The sequence below is a fragment of the Gobio gobio genome (genome assembly GCF_949357685.1).
Source record: "Gobio gobio genome assembly, chromosome: 4".
Lineage (NCBI taxonomy): Eukaryota > Metazoa > Chordata > Actinopteri > Cypriniformes > Gobionidae > Gobio > Gobio gobio.
Window position 1 is genome coordinate 31551659 of NC_137100.1, and position 21702 is coordinate 31573360.

Here is a 21702-nt window from a genome sequence, read left to right on the forward strand (position 1 = left end):
CAAAGATAAATAACTTCTTTATAAGTGTTCATTATTAGTTCATGTTAACTAATGAACCTTATTGTAAAGTGTTACCACAAATGTATCATTTGACTCTGTACAGACAGTCACATGTTCTTCCGATGTTCTGCAATTTAACTTAAATTTATGATGCTAATAATATAATTTGTAATGAAAAAGGGTGTATTTAATCAGATTTTAGAACCAGATGTTTAACAGTATCCATGTCATGTGTAAATGCTGTGCTGATGTATTTAGACTCTCTCACCTGCTCTCCAGCTGTTTAATAATGCTCCCCATCTGGTTTGTTTTCTCCTCCAAGCGGCTGATGATGTCACTCTTCTGTTTTGTGCTGGTCTCTGAGCTCTACAGGCCAGACACACACAAACACACACCAATAACATGCTGCATCAAAAATAAATAAAGTTTTGCTACAGTAGATGAAAGCGGTATAAATGCGGTTGTAATGTTCTTAATCTTATTAGCAATTCCACATACAGTATAAAAGCCATGTGAAGCAGCAGCAGGATTCATACAAATGAATAAAAAAGTAAAAAATTTTAAACAATGGATGGTTAGTGTACCCCATTATTTAATGTTGCTTCATAAACTATTTAGATTACAGTAGTACATTTTAAAAAGCTTCCTGCCAAGTTCAACACACTGTGTCACTTGGCCCAATTCATCTACTCTACTTTTTACTTTAAATTGACAGTGTTAAATCAAATCAATTTGTTGTGTCTCCATCATAGAGTAAACTGCTAATATGGGTGCTTACACAATGCTTTTGTATGTCTATATAAATAAATAAATGATAGAGAGCGTGTTTTGTTGGGACTTGAGAAGCAGCTCCTCACTTAAACCCGTAAATTGTGAAAAGCTTGCTTTTTAATGAAAGTGTCTTTCATACCTGTGACTTAACGGAGAGCTCATGGTTGAGTGTACGCAGGTCATCTAACTGCTGTCTGAGCTCCACCAAAGCATCATGTTTTTCACAGATGTCCTTCTCAAGCATCTTCATGGACAACTCCATCTCCTGCTTCATCCCTATTTGCACCTCCAGCTCCTTCTCCACATCCTACACACAGATTCGTAAGACTTCTCCCTTCAAAATAGTTCTGACACGATTCTTTGAAGACCCCACATCAGAAATGATTTAGAAGCTGAACAGAGCAATTCACACAGGGATTCATGTTTTACTCACCAGTCTGAGCTGAGTTTCCTCTTTGAGCTGTTTCCGAGTTTCTCCAAGAACTTGACCGTTTGCAGTACCATCTGCCCTTGATGCCTTCAGGAGGAACAAAGGTCAAATATCAGACCACAGAGCAAACCGCAACCAAAACAGTGTGTTATGACTGCAGACTGTAAACTCAGTCTGTGCTTACAAAAGTAAGCTTTAAATAATGAGTAACATGCAGTCAATCATTGTTTGACTGAATGATTGTTAACTGTGGGTTCAACACAATGTTGTTCACCTTGCGACTAGACTCCACTAAGTAGGAACTTTCCTCCTTCACTCTTTCCAGGTCCTCCTGCAGAGTGATGATCCTGTTGTTTGCGACAGCAAGCTAAGTAACAAGAACATTCTATTTTATTATATTTTTTGGAAAGAAAGTAATACATTTATTCAGCAAGGACACATTAAATTTATCAAAAGTGACAGTAAAATCACTTTATAATGCTACAAAATATTTCCAAAGTTTTTTTTAAAACTTTCTATTCATCAAAGAATCCTGAAAGATGTACCACAGTTTCCACAAAACTATTAAGTAGCACAAGTGTTTTCAACATTGATAATAATGAGGTAACTGTTTTGAAGAAAAAATCTTGAGCAGCAAATCAGATCATATTAGAATGATTTCTGAAGAAATTTCAGCTTTGCCATTGCAGAAAACAGATATTTTGAATTGTAATAGTATTTCACAATTTTTTGAAGTTTCGATCAAATAAACGCAGCCTTGTGAGCATAAGAAACTTCTTTTAGAGAATCCTTTGAACGGTAGTGTGAATTCAGTTCCGATTCATTTAAATAATTTATCAGTCTGTATTTCAGTACTTCAATAATCCATTAAGTTATAATTATTATAACCCACCTCCTCTGTAAGCTTTGTGTTGGACTTTTCCAGCGCATCCACTTTGGCTTGCAGATTATTCACTGACGCACTGAGAAAGGGGAATTTAGAGTGACAATGTGAGATTACTAATGCTTTCCAAATGAGCAACTACTTATAAACACAACCCACAAGATGTTGGGTAAAGTAACTGCACCTTAAATGTCTGTTCAGTTCCTCCACGTAATTCTTTTGGTCAAGAATAGCTGTGATCTGTCCGTCGCTGCAAGCAAAGAGCAGCTTTAGAAGCAGCACCAAGCTTTTCACAATGAGTCCAAAAGCTGTCAGACTAAAACAACTAGCTTCCATTGAGGAAGTTGAACAGACTCACCCCTCTGTGCTTTTGCTACTGTGCGCACCATCTTTCAGATACATGGAAAAATCTATGACTCCAACCTATAAAAATAGTAAATAGAGATCTTATTACCCTGCAAAAACAAATAAATTCCTCCATTGATCATGTTCAGTAGAAAGTAACTAACCTGAGAATCTAAATCTTCTCCCTTCATACACAAGTTAGCATCAATGACATTCAGGCCCACCAACAGCCCAGCGATCACGGCTCCTTCCTCCTCCATCATAAGAGCGTTGGGCTCATAGAATTCACTGAGGAAAACAACAACAGCAAATATAAAACGTTTACAAAGCTGGATTGCAAGACCACAATTACAGCTTTTTATATTAAAGACCAAAAGCAGAAACTGTACCTGAGCAGGTCTTTTCGGTTGATGATGGTCTTCATGTAATCTGAGAGCTTCTTCTGCATCAAGGCCAGGCGAAGCCATGCCCTGCCTCTTCCTAACGGGGTTCTGAGATAAAAGAACAACGTCAGATTTCGATACACAGCATGCGTAAAATAAATACCACGTTCAGGTTGAAGACGTTTTCTTACTTGAGCCCAGGAAGGTCTTTGACACTGGCTGTGATCTCACCAGCTTCTGGAGTCAACTTTTCTACAAGCTCCAAAGGACCCCAAAAAGACTTATTTTGACCAAGGAACGTTTTCTTACCTAAAAAACAGGAGGAGATCTTTAGAAAAAGAAAACCTGGAGACAGACTGAGACAAAGAAATAAACCTGCTAAAGACTTATAGTAATTGTACTGTACATTAAAGGAACACTCCACTTTTTTTTGAAAATAGGCTCATTTTACAAGTCCCCTAGAGTTAAATAGTTGAGTTTTACCGTTTTTGAATCCATTCAGCCGATCTTTGTATCTGGCGGTAGCACTTTTAACATAGCTTAGAATACATCATTGATTCTGATCAGTCCATTAGCATCTCATTCAAAAAATGACCAAAGACACTTTCAATATTTTTCCTATTTAAAGCTACACTGTGTAACTTTTTTAGTTTATTCTTAGCTAAAAACACTTAGTTCTTTCAAAAATATGTGCTCATTAATGTATATTTACTTCTTTCAAGTAATAAAGTATTCTCGTAAGTTTATAATATGCCATTGAAAATACATACGGGTAATGGGTTCGAATGCCGGTCGCCATGTTGCCCCTCCATCTTGAAAGTACATTAGCCAAAGAGGGACATACCCATAAATTCAAGCTTCGCCTTTCGCGTTTTAACACTCGATGGCACCGTGTCGAATGTGGACGAGGTCGAACTGGAAGCCATGTTAATCTTGGACTAAATCGGCCACCGTAGGAGTTAAAACGAAATCGGAATTGAGAGGAACAGAAACTAATATTCACTGGATGGTCATATACCTTTTCACCGCTAGATGGGGGAAAATATCACACAGTGTAGCTTTAAAACTTGACTCTTCTACAGTTACATCGTGTGATAAGACCAACTGAAAATGAAAAGTTGCAATTTTCTACACCTATATGGTTAGGAACTACTTTCTCATTCCTGCGTAATAGTCGCGGATCTTCGCGGCCGTACCATGGCTGCAGCGGCGCAATGATTCGTTGGTATTCTGTGAAACATGGTGGTAGTATACACCTTCGACTTACTATCACAGCCCTTTACAACACACAGAACCATGGCTAATCACACAGGTAAATCCACAACACAATTTGTCGGCTGCAAGCCTGAAACTTTTTCTGCAACTACACGAACTTAGTGACTGATCAGAATCAATGATGTATGCTAAGCTATGTTAAAAGTGCTACCGCCAGATACAAAAACGGTAAAACTCAACTATTTAACTCTAGGGGACTTGTAAAATGAGCCTATTTTCAAAAAAAGAGGAGTGTTCCTTTAAATGTCCCTACCCCTGTGTAGTTGCAAAAGAACTGTCAAGGTTAGGCATTACAAAACAAAACATACTGGTACACTGCACTTAAGGGATTATAAATGTATACAAACAACACACCAAAGTACCGTGCAATCAGTAATTGTCAAAATTAATGAATAGATGATCATATTATTACATAAAGGACACAAATGATGACCAGAGGTTACTCTGTGGACAGTGAAATTGTGGTTGGGATTTTCCGCTTACTTTTAAGTCCGTGTTTCAGGCAGTGCTCCATGACGACAAAAAACTGCTGCAACGGGGCATAGTCTGAGTCCAGCGTGCGGCCCAGGTTCAATGCAGATTCGATCAAGCCCTTGATGCTCAGCTTGGCCATGTTCATCAGGTTAAGCCTCTCGATGGCAATGGGGTCTTTAGGATCTGGCGTAAAAAAGAAATACAAACATTATGTTAAGATATGATGCAATTCTCTCACTGTGACTTCTCCTACACACAGTATTTAACGTGATATGAGAGCAGTATATGAGAGTTTTGACTAGAGAACTTTCCATTGACTGTGACTACATGGTTTCCTCTAAACCTGGCAATTAAAAAAAAAAATAATAATTCTGGTTTATGCCATTTGAAATGCATCAGATACGGACTGACATTAATCCAACATGTCATGAAATTTTCAATTAAAAGGGTGTCTTGACAGAACAGATTATCGTTTTGTTTGTGGTTGTTTTCAGGATCATCTCAATTCAACCTTACAATGCATCACAGCTTACATAAACTACAGTAAATCATTTTTTTCTGAATTCAATTTCAAGTTTCAGTTCTCAAGCCTCACCCTGTCTGATCCAAAACACACCCACAGTAATGCAATCATTTCATCATCAGGACTCAATCTATGTCTTTTAAGCCGGGTGCTCACTGTTCGATTTATAATAGTCCTTTATGACTGTTGCTTGTCAGACTGTAGGAATATGATCCCAGCTGTAAGTCATGTCACACTGTGGGATCTCAGTTGTCATTCATGTCAGACTACGGCAGTCAAGATGCGTTAGAAACAGACGCACACAAGAAGACTCAACCTTGCTATTATTGTATTGAACTGCTAATTCAAAAACAAAAAATAAAGACATTCAAAATCCATGAAATTAACAGGAAAGCCAACAGACAGCTTTCAACAGGTATGAATGAAAGACCTTCTTGGTGTAGCTTCACACAGTCACACAGGAAAGAGCCAAGAGCTACTCAAGCCAAAGATTACACAAACTAAAGTCTGTCTCTGTAAGGACACCGAGATTGTCATATGTATAAGAAGTCTCTGAATCATAAATATTTAATGTCTTTTAGAAACTCTAAATCTGAGGTTGATCTAACCAACAATTGATAGCATGAATGCTGGTAAAACCATGCGATAAACAAGTCAAATCAGCCAGAGGATGGGGTGGGGCAGTGAAACAGCCAAAAAACAAACAAACAAAAAAACAGGCCAGACAAGAGCAATCCAGCCAAATGGGTAGCCAGATATTTTGCTAGCTACAAGGATAGCTTAGCATAAAAAAAAAAGTCACATACACAAAGCTATTGACGGAAACATCAAGCCAGTAAGGGAGATAAGACACTGAAAAAGAGACAGATAAAGAAAACAACAAAAGAATATGAAGAAGGCAAAGCTTCTGAAGCTGTGGTGCGAATGTGCTGTTCAGGGAGGCTGGTTCGGTAAAGACAGGGCCGCACGGCCACGCCTGCTGTGGTTTTAGGATGGTGCCCAAGGCTGGGATGAGGTGGACTGGGGAGAGTGATGCCACCATACGCACCTTTAAACTCATCAAGCATTTGCATTTGCTCCACCAAATCTGTGAAATCCTCCCATGAGTCTTTGCAAAAGGCAATGGAAAACAGAAAAAAAGCAGAAAAGGATTGGGTCATGCACATCATGGGAGTAAACCAAAGCAACAAGAAGAGACACATCATGTTGTAGGATATTTGGGAGTAGGCTCTTCTCTACAGAGCCAAGCTCACTCTCTTCTCACGGTCATACATTAGCGCAAAAAATGTCCTAGTGAATCACTTCAGAATCACTATAACAGAGACTAATAATAGCAACCGTAGTGTTGATGGTCATTAAGAGCCACTATAATGTGTCTGGATTGGAAGAGATTACTATGAAATCATTTGACTACACTAGACAAAGGATCTTAAATAAAATCAAATAATGCTCTTCTTGTCCTAAAAGACTCATTGCATCTTATCTATATCGATTTGTTTGACAGAAGGCCTCAGGAAAGAATGTAATATTTCCTCTTTATCCACAGCACTAGAAAGTATATCATTTTCATTAGAGCTTTAAAAGGATAGTTCAACAAAAAAGGGAAAGTTTATTCACCTTCATGTCACTCCAAACCTGTGAGACTTTATTTTGTGGAAAACAAATTGTCTTTTTTTAGTTAATGGTAAGCAAAACCATCTTGTTACTAACATTCTTCAAAATATCTTATTTTATAAATTCCACAGAAGAAAGTAAGTCATACAGATTAGGAACAACATGAGGGTGAATAAATTATGACAGGAATTACATTTTGGATGAGCTATCCATTTAAGATCTTCTATGTCGCTTAGCTGTGGGGGAAAAAAGAAAAGAAAAACAAAAGACAAAAATCAAACCATAAATGATACTTAATGAGGCAGAGCACATCAAGTACATTACAAAGAACATCTGCATGCAGTGAAACAGACCAATGGAAAAACTAACCAATATTGACTGATTTGCAATGTATTCATTGAAGAGAACATATGTTATAAAACATCTATAAAGAAAATACTGGATAAATCTCTGAGAATAGATACTGACTCAACTTTATTTGGCTCTGAAAGCTGACAGGAAATTAAAATCTACATTTTTATGTCATACTTTCATTGCAATGTGATGATGTGGATACAAATAAGCCACAGTGCAAAGGCGATGCAATTCTTGGAAATGTATGACCAACAAACAACTACTAGACAAATCTGTAAACAGACACTATCAGATAATGTTTTCTATTCCTTGTCTTGCTACATGCAACTCAATGCACAAAAAAACACATTAGACTGAGATAACGGTTGCTATTAATGTGTAGATTCTGGTCATATCTCTCTACTACCAATTGATAACATCCCTTCCAGACATTAGATCGAGTAGGAATTTCAGACCCGTTTCCAAGGCAACAGTATTGTGTCCATATGACTGTTTCCTGATGTCCTCTTTTAACCTTTGGCACAGTAAGCCGTGACTCTCCAGCGATGCACTAGATTAGCAGAAAAACTGCGAGCTCTGACCACAACACTATTCTAAAAAAAAAAATAAATAAATATAGTGCCTTTTATATATGTGTGTTTATATATGTTTTTTTTTCTTTACAAAAGTGAATAAATAAAAAAAAACAAATGGCAAGCAATTTTGTAAAATGCCTTTTATTTTTTTATTAAAGAACAAACAAAAATGGGGGGAGGGGGGGCATCAAACTATATTAAGTCATTTGTTAAGGCCTGTTCACATCAAGGATGATAACTATAAAATTGAAATAATCATTCCAGTTCTGAGAACAGGGAAGTCCATAGCACAGCTATATCAATAACCACGCAGAGGAACAATATCATTGGAATCACTTTCAGAACTATTTTTTCCAGCTGACAATAAAAAATATTGACTTTGACATTGATTGTCAGAATCAACCGGACACGTCTAAGATGAACCTCTAAGAACAGAATGTTACCGTCCAATGCTACTATAATTATCCTTAAAGTTATCCTTACAGTCATCATGCTTGGTGTGAACAAGGCCTTTATAGTTATTTAAAAATATATGATCAAGAATCCACATATCTTACAATCAATGGAATAGTCTTAACAGAGCTAGTGTCAAAAACTGATTTATTATTATTATTATTACATTGGAGGGACTTTCATTCTGGTGGATTTTCCCAACAGTGTGATGCACATGCTTAATTTGTTCAACGTGACAATTTAATTGGACAACTTAACTACAAAACTGTATATGAATAGCCTCATTCAGTGTGAAACAAACCTTCACAACCACTTGTGCTCCGTAAAAACTACATTTCCAGGCAGGCCTGTGGGAACGCTGAGAGCATGATGGTGGAAGGTTGGGCCAGCACCGCCCAGTACGATAAGAGCAACGGAGGCCTAGTGATGCTGTGCGCGCCTACCTTCATGAGCCGGCTCGGGATCTGGTGTGAGCGAGATATCGTTGAGCTCACGCAGGCACAGCCATTCGCCATCCACCGACACGCGGAAGTTGCATAGGTAGATGGTCTCTCTGGCAGCCTGTGTGATCTTGTCAGTAGTGGGGGTGGGGGCCTCGCTCTGGGGCGTCAGATCAGACATAGTGACTCAGCTGATAGCTGCTGCGACGACAACAACACTTACAATGGCGGCCGTCAGCAAAAGAGTCAGGTGCAGGGAATAGAAATAATGACTTGTTTTTAAAAATCCAGTCCAAGTACGAGTCTTCTCCAGCACAAAGGAGGAAGGAAAAAATAGAGACAAGGAAAACAAAGAAAGGGAAAAAACAACAACCAGCAGTCCACGGCAAATTTGTCAGAAAGGATGCTATTCTTCTAGGGCTTAACGGCTTCGTCTTGCGAATGAGCAGTGACAGCTAAAATCCTCTGTGTGAATAAAGTCTTTAGTGGTCTCTGGCTCAGCACAGCCAGGGGTTTGAGATGCTGTATGAACCTCAGCGGAGCTACAATCAGCGACGTATCTCTCTCTCTCTCTCTCATTCCCTCCCTCCCTTGCAGCCCAGCTGCTCGCATTCACCGGATTGGCTGCATGCTCTGCAAATGGGAGGGTGTTGACCAAGATGGCTGCCGTGATGCTGAGGAGGATTGTGGGAGTCACGTGAGCACATGGTGGAGGGGGCACAGTTCCCGAGAGGCCTGTCAGATGTGTGTGTGCAGGGGGGAGGCAATGATCCATGCTGAACAAGAGAAGTATGGAAGCCCTACTGATTGAGAACCAGAACATTTCTTATAAACCTGCTGTTAACATGTGTAAGAGGAGCAAGTTGGCACTTAGTGTAAAATTAAACTGTGTGTGAAACAAACATGGTGCTAAAATTCTACAGACACTCAATGCTTGATATGCGAGACCATTTTTGCTGACCATTTGGGGCAGTGTTGTAAATACATGATGAGGTAGGCCTTTTTTTAAATCAATGCCTTTGAAAAAAGAAACTCGTATGCAAAGTAATGTGAAATGGGGTTTGAATATTAGAAGTAATCTATTATTTAAACCTCATTAATTATTTACAAAAGAAAAGCACTCATGCATGAAAACGATCCATTTATAACACATTTTGTGAAACACCTTTGAGTACAGACATACACTACCGTTCAATTTAAACAATTTTAATTATTTTAAAGAAATAAATATTTTTATTCAGCAACGACGCAAAAAAAAACGATCAAAAGTTACTTTTTTGATAGTATAATTTGAATAAATACCTGTTCTTTTGAACTTTCTAATAAAAATTTAAAAACAGGTTTCACGGTTTCTACAAAAAATTTGAGCAGCAGAACTGTTTTCAACATTGGTAATAATAAGAAATGTTACTTGAGCACCAAATCAGCATATTAGAATGATTTCTGAATGATCATGTGACACTGAAGACTGGAGTAAGGATGCTGAAAATTCAGCTTTGCCAGGAATAAATCACATTAAAAATCCGCTATTTTAAACTATAATGATATTACACAATACTGTTTGATCATATCAATGCAGCCTTGGTGAGCATAAAAGAATTCTTTCAAAAATACATTTTCAAAAATCTTACCGACCCACAACATTTGCATAGTGTTGTATCTCTTTAAAACTAGTCATGTAATTGAAAATACCAAATTGACTTTCAGTGATGAGAGAAATGCCATCATTCAGTAATGCAGTTCTAAGTGAGATGTCATTACAGATATTGAACCATGATACGGCATTGCTAATTCACAATGCAATAAACAACAAAGATATATTATCTCCGATTTAACCCTCTGAAGCATGCAATCACAAAATATTTTTCTTTTTTCATTTCCACTTATTTCACAAAACAAGAATATATCAATTTCCAATCTTTCCTTTCTTCAAATGTATGCATTTCTAGAAATCTGCACTTCAGTCCACTGCAACTGAATTTTCCAGAGGTACTGGTACTTAGTTCATCATCAGCCATGTTGTTGTTGTTGTTGTTTTTTTTATGTTGTCATAAATTAAAAACAAAGTGAATGCATTGCAATGCATCCAAAATTAATATTTATACTTTTAAAAATAGAACATTTGCATAACCCTGACACAATATGATAGTCTCCAATGCAGTAATTCTGCTTCAATCACTATGTTCATTGACCTGTGATGTATGTAGCCTGCTAATACAAGCTGTGAAAAAATTGACTCAGGTGTTGTTAAACAAATACAATTTAACCATAAAAACAACTAGCTCATGATAACCTGGCATTTTCTATTTTTTAGCTTCTCAAATGTGACAGCTATTCAGCGGTTTCATGAATTCTATGTATATAGATAGCCATAATCTGTTAACATACTCATGTTGTTTTTTGCAGCATGCATATTTGGATGTGGTGGGCAAAAGAAAATAATTATTGGTGATTTGGATGTGACACACCATGAATAATTAAAAATGGCATTTAAAAGACCTGTCCAGTGTAATGGCCACCACACATCAGAGGGTTAAAAAAAAGATCAATGTTATACAGCAAAAGCATGTTTAAAAACACAGAAAAACAAGTGAAAAACTACACAGATAGCAGATTTGGGCATTACATGCGCATTCCAACCGTGAAACCCAAAAATGCTGCCACGGTAGTCAGATCACTAGCAATTAGACAACCATCTGATAAATCACACTCGCCAGACTAAACCCATAATGCATTAGTTCTCACCGTGACCTCAAAGATTAAGAGTTTATCTGAAATGTGTATTATTTGTGGATAAAAGGGATAGTTCAACCAAAAATGAAAATTCTCACTGAAAATAAATGTACTCACCCTCAAGTTGTTCCAAAACTGTATACATTTCTTTCTTCTGCTGAACACAAAATAAGCTATTTTGAAGAATATGGGTTACCAGACAGTTGACGGTAGCCATTGACTTCCATAGTATGAAAAAAAAAAAATACTATGGAAGTCAATGGGGTCCATCAACATTCTTCAAAATAGCTTATTTTGGGTTCAGCAGAAGAAAGAAAACCATACAGGTTTGGAACAACTTGAGGGTGAGTAAATAATGACAGAATTTAAAGGGGTACTTCAGCGCTGGGAAGATGAATGTATATTTAAACTGGGTAATTTATGTAGTAGAAATGTGAACTTATTTTTTAATTTGGTGCCTTCTGGACTGAGAAAAGACAGAAAATTTATTTTTGTCTCATGTGGATGAAAGACAACAACTCCCAGAATGCACTTGCTTCGCTGCCCAATGAGGCCACTCCCAAAGCCACGACTACTGGTTATCACTTGCCCACCATGACACCGCCCCCACTGTGGTTTTGATTTTCATAGTAATAAAATAATTTTGTTCAGTTAGAGAACTGACACTACAATTAAAAACTGAACGTGTCTTTTCAATAAAGTGTGAGTGAGCCGAACGAAAGTCACGGCGCAGACGCAGCAGGAGTCAGATTTCTTTCATCACGAGAGCGAAGAGCTGAGGTTAGCGCGATATTTGCGTCATCTGAGCTGAGGATTTTTTCCAGAAATAAAATGCATAATTCTCTCGTCTCAGGGGGACATATGGGGGGAAAGTACGATAATTCGAATATACTACCGGGTTTCTTTCTATACAAAGCTTAAAGCTACACTGTGTGATATTTTCCCCCATCTAGCGGTGAAAAGGTATATGACCATCCAGTGAATATTAGTTTCTGTTCCTCTCAATTCCGATTTCGTTTTAACTCCTACGGTAGCCGATTTAGTCCAAGATTAACATGGCTTCCAGTTCGACCTCGTCCACATTCGACACAGTGCCATCGAGTGATACAACGCGAAAGGCGAAGCTTGAATTTACGGGTATGTCCCTCTTTGGCTAATGTACTTTCAAGATGGAGGGGCAACATGGCGACCCGCATTCAAACCCCTATATGTATTTTCAATGGCATTATAAACTTACGAGAATACTTTATTACTTGAAAGAAGTAAATATACATTAATGAGCACATATTTTTGAAAGAACTAAGTGTTTTTAGCTGGCATATTATAAACTTACGAGAATACTTTATTACTTGAAAGAAGTAAATATACATTAATGAGCACATATTTTTGAAAGAACTAAGTGTTTTTAGCTAAGAATAAACTAAAAAAAGTTACACAGTGTAGCTTTAATGCTAAATCACTGAAGTAACCCTTTACATTTTTGAGTGAACTATCCCTTTAAGATTGTGGATATTCATCTACAATAGCTGTTGTTTCCATGCGAGCTGATGACAATTTGTGCCATCGGTGTATGATTTATTGCGGATTAATTAGAAGTCAAAAATTCAAGAAAAAACAACCAGACTCTGAAACTGAACAGCAAAATGCAAGCTTGCATAAACGCTGCAGTGGCTGTCATTGTGCAGTGTTGTTGACATTGAAACACAAGGCTTAGGCGGTCAAATTTGCTGCATGTTCAAGTGAAGCAGACACCATCACATCATGTTAAACAAACCCATAATGCAGACGATCATACTGTATACTCACTTCTTGTTTTCTTGTTAGTCTTCTCAATCTGGAATTCATATCGCACTGGTGCAGGAAGAGATGAGCTCGTATTTGTAAACTGTATACTTGAGTTATAAGTTAGCGCCTCCTTAAAGTAAATCACCGAGGCTGGAGAAAGCGACTCCTCTGGACTGTTGACTGTATGTCCTTCGCTGTCCTTCATCTGGGGTTTGAGAAATTCATTAGATGGCACTAAAGTTTCGGAAACTTCAGTGCTTAGCTGCTCCGTTGCTCCTGAGCTCTGGTCCGCCATCTTCAGTTCAAATTCATGTGACCACTCTGCGTCATCGCATTCAGCTCTCGTGTGATGCAAACTCATGTTTATCCAAGACAGTTTTAGGATAGGTATACATTACGACTCGACGCCTTTCAGCCGTGATGTTTCTAAATTCTCCGCCAAACAATAAAGAAATAAAAAATGTTGGTCATATGGTGTGACGTAGAAGATCAGCTGAGTGAGAGCATTTAAAGGAACTGCATCATCACCAACTGCAACTACCTCAACATCTTGAGACAAACAACTTCACAGCAGTAGGCTATACTTTATGTGTGCAGTTCTAAATAGTAATTGATTTATGTAATCTGATTCCAAAAATGTAATTGTAATTAGATAGCCTATTACATTTTAAAATAGCCTACTCGTAATTAGGTTACTATTTGCCTACCCTGTTGTTCTCACAAAATGGCAGTAAATGATTCAAAATTCATTGATTCTACCCACTACTTCTTTTTAATCTTTTACATTTTCCTTTATAGGTTAATAAAAACGCCTACTGCTTATATACGTTCAGAAAGTCTTTCAGGTTCGTGGAATTGCATACTCAGGCACAGTCATGTGCCTATCACTGAAAACTGACACCCACACAACATTTGAACACTGGATATACAGAAATCATTTCACTTTTAAGAAGTGAAATTGCAACATTGCATATCTAATGAACTCCTGACAAACACATTTATTATTAGCTATTTAATTATCATTCAGTGAGTCATTTTACCATACTGTCTTTGGAAGGCTTTTGTCTTTCAAACGCATTAAAATGTACAAATTCATGTCATTAAAATGTACATGCAATGCAGGGGTCCCCAACCTGTCCATGAGCTGAACCTCTATATCAGTAAAAAATAAAATGTTGTTGATTTTTTATGGTAAATATCTGGCAGCTGCCTCTTTTCTTTTTCTTTTTTTTACCATAAATTTAACTATTTTTTTTTAAATGTATTTATTTTTATACAGAGTGGGCATATAGACTATGCACCACAAGAGAATTCTGTTATTTTTCATTAGTATTAAACTACCGCAGTCCCATTTACCACATCTTCGATTACGTGATGTGACATTTAAAAAAAAATTTGGAATACAATGGCCAAATCGCTTGCTATGGCTTATTTCATAGCTAGCATTAAATATCCTAATGCATACAATTAAAGAATGTTTTGGATAATTGTGGTGGAGGTTGGAACCATATTGAACTTTTATGCTTATGTTTATTTCACTCTTGGTTAACGCCATTATAGTTTTAGGCTAAATCCTGTAATAGCCTCATATTTTTATAATAGTTTTTCATTGTTTAAGATTGAAGGTCTAGATTTGAGACAAGGATAAAATAAAGGCATTTGAAAAGTAGCAAAAATAAATGATGAAGACATGCAGAAATAGGGATAGAATAGTAGGGAATGAATAAGCGTTTAAATAATGATTACAAGGACAAACTACAAAATAGACCACAGTTCATGTTTACAAGTGTGTAGATGCACCACTAGAGAGCGCCATCAGCAGTGTTTTGGTTATTCATCCTTTCAGGTGTTAGCCAAAGTCTTCTATAGTCAAGTCAAGTCAACCTTATTTATATAGCGCTTTTAACAATGCAGATTGTTTCAAAGCAGCTTTACAGTGTTAAACAGGAAAATAATGCAACATAATTTTATTCAGCCGTATAGCCATTCTGGAGAAAACGGTTATGTCATCAGTTCATTTCAATTATCATACAGTGACAGTGTGGGCTTTAGATCAGTAATTAGATCAGTAATTTAGTTTATATGGTTAATTTAGATTAATAATTAGATTTATTTGGATATTTAGTTGAAAAATTTAGACTAAAATAGATCTCAATATTGGTATCTTTCGTAGTAATAATAGAGCGTTTGCACTAGTAGAACATGGCTTTGTTTGACGTACAAGCCAAGGAATTAATTGTATCTGCCCATGTAGTACAGAAAAAATATTAATTATTATATTTTTTGACTTTCCCTGTTTGTTCATTTTGGGTTTTTTATTTCTCTCCATAATCTTTGGATAATGCAGGTATAGTCCATGCTTAAACAAGAGCTGGGCTGTCAGTTTTCTAGAGATTTAAGGTCTGTGATCGTGATGTCTTGAAGATTCTTTTTGGGGGGGATTGCATATTGCAGTTATTCCTTCAACAAACATTAATTCTATAGAGGCCTTCAGATAGGCTACAGTATTGTATAAGTTTAATAAATAGGCTTCCATAAGTTTAAATAGGCTTCATTATATATTCTCCACATGAACACATTGCTCTCACAGTTGCACTATGGCTTCCCATTCACGCTAATTGATTTTAAAATTCTCATTTTAACATACAAAGCATTAAATGGGACGGCACCAGAGTATCTTTGTGATCTCATTAGTCTCCGTCACATTCTCTCCGTTTTGCTAAGACTCTTTCACTTCATCAGCCTTCAGTTTACAACTTAAGACTATGGGTAAAAAGAGCTTTTTCATTCAAGCCCCCAAGTTATGGAATGCCCTTCCCTTCACTATCAGAAATGCTACAATTTGGAATGGTTTAAAAGTTGATTAAGATACATTTACAAGGTTGTTTTAACTAACCTTGTGGCTATCTGACTTACTGTTTTACTGTATGCTTTGGGAGTAAGAAAAGCGCATTTTAAATAAAATGCATTGTTATTATTATTATTATTAATAATTGTGTCATTTGACACAGAAAGTGTTGCAGTTGAGCATTTCACTTCTTATGCTGAATTATATATATTTTTTTTCCCTGTAGTTGTTAGTTATTCTGTTCTGTTCTGTGATCCTATATGCTCATATGTTTTGTTCCCATGTCTTTGATTCCTGGGTTATGTTTGGCTTGTTGCTTTAGTTTACTCAATGACGCTGTCTGATAGTAAGCCACCTCCTTTTTAGTGTTATTTCGGAAGAACTCTGACCAGTGCCAGTTCAGTTAATTTTTAAGCCTCTCACTCCCCCCGATAACCTTGGAACAGGGTGGACTGAGCTGAATTTGCCCATTATCATGAAATCAGAACCAGAAACGAAAACAAGGAGGCCACAAAGGAATCAGCAGCAGCATCCTGACCGTTACCTTCTTTTACCTACTTTTTCTGTAAAAAAGAACGTGGGTACAATTTCCGGTGAGGCGGCGGAAGTAGTATACCAATGCTATTTTGTGTGCTAGAGTTAGTGAAGAAGTGTTTTTCGGATCATTGGCAAGGTTTCAAAATGATAATTTTTACTATTTTATTGTACCACAAGGGTTAAGTGAAGGTTACTGTGAAGCAACATTTGCAACATGAATGACACACACTAAACATTTCAGTTTAGTACATTTATTAGTTAATTAATAATATCACAATACGATAAACAATACAATTTCCGTGTCCTTAATTGTCCTTACTTTACTGACCTTCCACAAAAGTGCTTCTGCATGATTACAACAGCGTCCTGGCCCTAATACATGAAGAACGCTGTTTGTACTTCACCTGTCACTGATGCTAGCATCCATGCCTTGTGATGGGATACGTGTATAGGCTCAGGCTCCGCTCAATGTCCGCTTTTAGATCGTTTCCAACAGATACTAAATACGCCTCTGACCTTTTCAAATTGCTCATCGCCTTACTATCACAGGCTACTGAATCTAGAAACAGCTAAAAATGCTACCGTATGTGATACGATGCCACTTCTTCACGTCATCCTCCCAACTACCGTGGAGGGTAAAGGTAGGCTACTGTTGTTTCACCCTTTTGAAAGTTTGTTGAGGTTGTGGTCCCACATTGTTAGCAAATTTGGATAGCTTGAATGACTGTCAACTGTTGAATGTCAATAAGCTATGTTCCCATCCACCTATTTTTATGTGCATTTTGGGAAATCGCACCAAAAAATGCTGAATGGAAACACCAAGATGCGCATGAATTCTATAAATGCGCATAAAAAACATACGGTAGCAAGTACTAAACTGAAAGAAGATCACACTGTTGTGTTTCGGTGATTTAACCAAATGTTCTCATTACATATTACAATAATCTTGTGTTTGAAACAATGATTATGTGGACTGAAGATATGTGCAACTGAATGAAAGCATTACATCAGGTTTTGAAAGAATGACTAGCTGTGTTACAAGTGTGATCAGTTTGGATTTTTGTACTAAGAGTTTTGAAAATGTACACCTTACTTGTGAAAATAGTACCAAAGCGAATAAAAAAAACTGTAACTAGATTAAATTAGATTAAAAATCATCCACTTACTTTTCACCTTTTACCTTTCTTTTCTAGTCATTTCAGCTGCAAAATGTGCCTGTTTTACATACCTGTGAAAAATCTGAACACATAGAAAAGTAATATCAAATCTTTACATAACATGCCACATGATTTGATCATTTTTGTCTGTAGCACAAACACCACTAATAATACCATATCTTACTAAAAACCTTTGTACATATAACAATCAAAACAGAAAATCATGTGATCTTAATGTATTTGATCCAATCCTAAAAATTACTTAAACAGTATTTTATATTTTCACCATATTCAACACAGTTTCTTTATTCCCTGTATGAAAAGAACTCCCTGAGGAAATACAGTCTCTTTCCAAAAGGTAAACATTACAAACTACGTGACCAAACATTTGCTAAGCTCATATTTTTATCATTCATTTGAGGGTTATGAACATTAATGTTTGACTAGTGCCAAGAAGACATTGTTAATACAACACATTTAATAATAACATTTTTTTTTTCTCCCACACTTTCTTCAGGGATTCAAAAAATGCAAATACCATTGATTTTCAAATGTCAAAAACAAAGGGCTATTTCTGTTCCGTCTAGTCACATTTATCCCTAAGGATGAAGGATGTGTCGTTGAGAGCATTTCATTGGAAGATTGGAAAATGAAAGTAAGTCTGTGCTTTACAAAGGAAAGTCCATACAAGAAAGAAACATTTCTCTGCAGCTGCGTGTGAGGTGAATCATGAATCAGGTTGTTCTCACACTGCTGTGCGCTCTGCTGTTTGCGATGAGTCTTACACATTCTGCAGGTAAGCTGATTTCTATTGCCCTTTATTCCACGTTTACTTTTACATTACCTATTGTTAACAAGTGTAAAAATAATTATTTAGAATAAAAACATCTTTAGAGTTTCACTTTGCATTTAATAATCTTTTTTTTAAAAGCTAATCATTGTCCAAAAACAAAATTTCAGTTTGAGGTCAATCTGACACACAGTTAAAACCCATTAAGAAAATATGAAAACTTAAAAGATCAGGAGGTCATGTTTCTTTTAAGAAAGTTTATGACCATAAAATCAAAATATGACATTTCTGGAAAATCTACTGACTGTCCTCGTTGAAAAATAAAGCCTGCAGTGTGATCAGGTTATCAGTCATTATACAAAAATATTTGACTGCAGAATGCAGTGATTGTGCAATAAGAATTAAGTATTAGAGAAAGCCATGGGATAAAACATAATCACATGTTGATGAAAGAAAGTTATTGTAAAACGTTTCTGTTAAGCTGTTAAGTTTCTGTTTGTTTTTGTGATTTATGAGGACACAAATTTGTATAATGACACGGGTATGTCCTCATATTTAATACTAAACAATGTTTTATAAAAAATGTAATAATGCAGAATGTTTCCCGTGATGGGTAGTTTTAGGGGTAGGGGTAGTGTATAGGGGGATAGAATGTACGGTTTGTACAGTACAAAAACCATTACGTCTATGGAATGTCCTCACTTAGATATCAAAACAAACCTGTGTGTGTGTGTGTGTGTGTGTGTGTGTGTGTGTGTGTGTGTGTGTGTGTGTGTGTGTGTGTGTGTGTGTGTGTGTGTGTGTGTGTGTGTGTGTGTGTGTGTGTGTGTGTGTGTGTGTGTGTGTGGCATGAGGCTGAATTTCTGTCAATCCAATCAGTGACTTAGAACAATAGAACAATAGTCTTCTGCATCCGTGTAGGCTATTAGCCCTTAAACGTATCATTATTGTTGTTAAATATAGGGCACGGAGCAGGACGTTCTCAGCGGTGTTTATGCAGAGGCAGACTGCTTAAAGCAGTGAAGCCTCGATACATTCGTGCAGTTGAATTGTTCCCACCAAGTGCCTCCTGCTCAAAGACCGAGATTATGTAAGTATGGATCCTCTCCTGTTACATGATATAATGTTTATACATCATTATTTCTTCTACAGATTCATTTTTGCAATATAATTAACGAATATTGCAATGCATGTCCTCTGAAGTGATCATGTTTCTGATTTGTCCCCCTGCTGAATTTAGACTGACTATGGGAAAAGGAAAGGGAAAAGGAAAGGAAAAGAGGTTAAAGGTGTGTTTGGATCCAAATGAGAAGCAAGGACGGAGAGCACTGAAGGGCAAAGGGTAAGCTATAGACTACACCACTGTTTCATTTTCGCTTTCAGTTTCGCTGTTTCTGCATGTATAACAACCAATTATAATGTCTAAATTCTGTCACTGTGCCATCATTCCTAGAATACAAAACAAAAAGCAAAAGAACAAAGGAAGAAAAACGGAAGGATAAGAAGTCTGACGACAAGGATGTCTCGTGAAATTGTTTCCTCATGTTACAACACACGTTTTCAAAGCCATTTAGCCATAAATGTAATTTTTTCTTTATTTTTCTTTATGTTTTGTGATTTGAAACTATAATGTTACAGGCTCCTTTTAATTGATGGCAGTAAATGTTTTGACCTGTAAGAAATCAACACTGCTTTGGATAAAGTATTGGATAGCTTGTGTCTATAATTATTACTCTATTCACTTCAACTTCAATGTTTTATTAATTAATTTTTATACAAACCTTTCTGATCCGGAGGAAATCTGTGTGATATAACCATGAAATACAAATAATTTTTAAAAAGTTTTGTTTTTACTTAAGAGTATTATATGAAACAATGAATATGTTTTGATGACATAAGAATGAATCCCAGTGGACTTACTACAGTATGAATTTCTACAGCATCTGTGTGTTTTGCAATAATCTTTTGCTATCTATTGATACAGATTTCAATGAACTGAACAATGCCAGGGCAGATTTTGTCATGCTCATGCTCTATAATGAATCACACTGTATTATGAAAAATAAAGAAATTGTTTGTGAATTGAACACTTTGACTGAGCATGGTTTCTTCCATGGTTTTTATTTTCTCCATTTTGTAAATAAAAATAATTATTTTTTCTTGCCTTTAGCTTAGTTAACTATAACTGCACTGCCACAGATGAGAACAAATCTTGAATTGAATTAAGTCGAATAACAACACTACGTCTTCAGTATACTGCTTATAGCTGAAATTAAGGTGTTTCATAATTGATGAAGACAGCTATTGGAATCAGAGTTGAGCTCAATAAGTATCTAGTTACAGCTGCTTAACAGCAGAATTTGCATCATTAAATCTCATACTTTACAGTTTTTAGTTTTTTTGTGAAGCTGCTTTGAAACAGTTTATTTTGTATAAAGTGCTATAAAAATAAATGTGACTTGACTGCTAAATAGTACATTTAATGGCTGAAGACCTTGGAAAATGTCCTGCTGTGCACGCGCGCACACACACACACACACACACACACACACACACACACACACACACACACACACACACACACACACACACACACACACACACACACACACACACACACACACACACACACACACACACACACACACACACACACACACACACACACACACACACACACACACACACACACACACACACACACACACACACACACACACACACACACACACCCACCAAGTGTGCGGTTTATGAGAAAAGACCCTTTTCTCAGAAAGTGGAAGCACAAAAGGACACTACAGTCATAAGGTCATTTTAGACTGGGGAGAAAAAAAAGTTGTATTGAATAAGGACCAAACCGATGACGCGTTTACCGGTATATCAGATTACAGTTTTGTATTATAAGAATAGTTAACATATAAATAAAATAATATTGATCAGTTCTATATATATTAGATGAAGATATAAAAATAGTAAATCAAGACAGTTCTGTGATTTAGACTTAAACCAGAAGCAAATAAATATTCCACTTATAAATAGAGAAACAGTCATTTGATACTCATATTGTGCATTATTGCTTTATCTTCATAATATTTATGATTCTTTCCCCATCACACACACACACACACACACACACACACACACACACACACACACACACACACACACACACACACACACACACACACACACACACACACACACACACACACACACACACACACACACATAGTGAAGACAAAGCAATAAAGCACAATATGAGTTTATCAACTTTGTAAATCACAAAACTGTTTTACTTCCTTTGTTATATCTTATATTTGACATAGATAAAA

The 21702-nt window shown here is 36.6% G+C and overlaps 2 protein-coding genes across 11 annotated transcripts in view; one reads left to right on the forward strand and one right to left on the reverse strand.

The window, feature by feature from the left end:
- The window catches only part of rufy3 (RUN and FYVE domain containing 3), a 20247-nt gene extending 6708 nt beyond the window's left edge, over positions 1-13539 (reverse strand). For 2 of the 10 annotated variants that reach the window (XM_079815100.1, XM_079815106.1), the window contains exons 1-13: positions 13060-13438; positions 6133-6192; positions 4571-4744; positions 3004-3121; positions 2819-2920; positions 2594-2717; positions 2443-2507; positions 2269-2334; positions 2094-2163; positions 1476-1568; positions 1205-1288; positions 911-1078; positions 269-366 (exon numbers count right to left, since the gene is read on the reverse strand). In XM_079815100.1, coding sequence (XP_079671226.1) covers positions 269-366; positions 911-1078; positions 1205-1288; positions 1476-1568; positions 2094-2163; positions 2269-2334; positions 2443-2507; positions 2594-2717; positions 2819-2920; positions 3004-3121; positions 4571-4744; positions 6133-6192; positions 13060-13399 — 1562 coding nt within the window. In that variant the 5' untranslated portion in view covers positions 13400-13438. Of the gene's footprint in view, positions 1-268; positions 367-910; positions 1079-1204; positions 1289-1475; positions 1569-2093; positions 2164-2268; positions 2335-2442; positions 2508-2593; positions 2718-2818; positions 2921-3003; positions 3122-4570; positions 4745-6132; positions 6193-6891; positions 6929-8523; positions 9355-13059 lie in introns of those variants that run through there. The other 8 variants (XM_079815105.1, XM_079815101.1, XM_079815103.1 and 5 more) reach the window with 7 other exon arrangements.
- Positions 13540-18263: 4724 nt separating this feature from the next.
- cxcl20 (chemokine (C-X-C motif) ligand 20) lies at positions 18264-20455 on the forward strand. The gene is made up of 4 exons (XM_079814296.1): positions 18264-18376; positions 19334-19460; positions 19611-19712; positions 19824-20455. Exons 1-4 carry the CDS (start codon positions 18310-18312, stop codon positions 19870-19872), a joined length of 345 nt encoding a protein of 114 aa, XP_079670422.1. The 5' UTR covers positions 18264-18309; the 3' UTR covers positions 19873-20455.
- The last annotated feature ends 1247 nt before the right edge of the window (positions 20456-21702 follow it).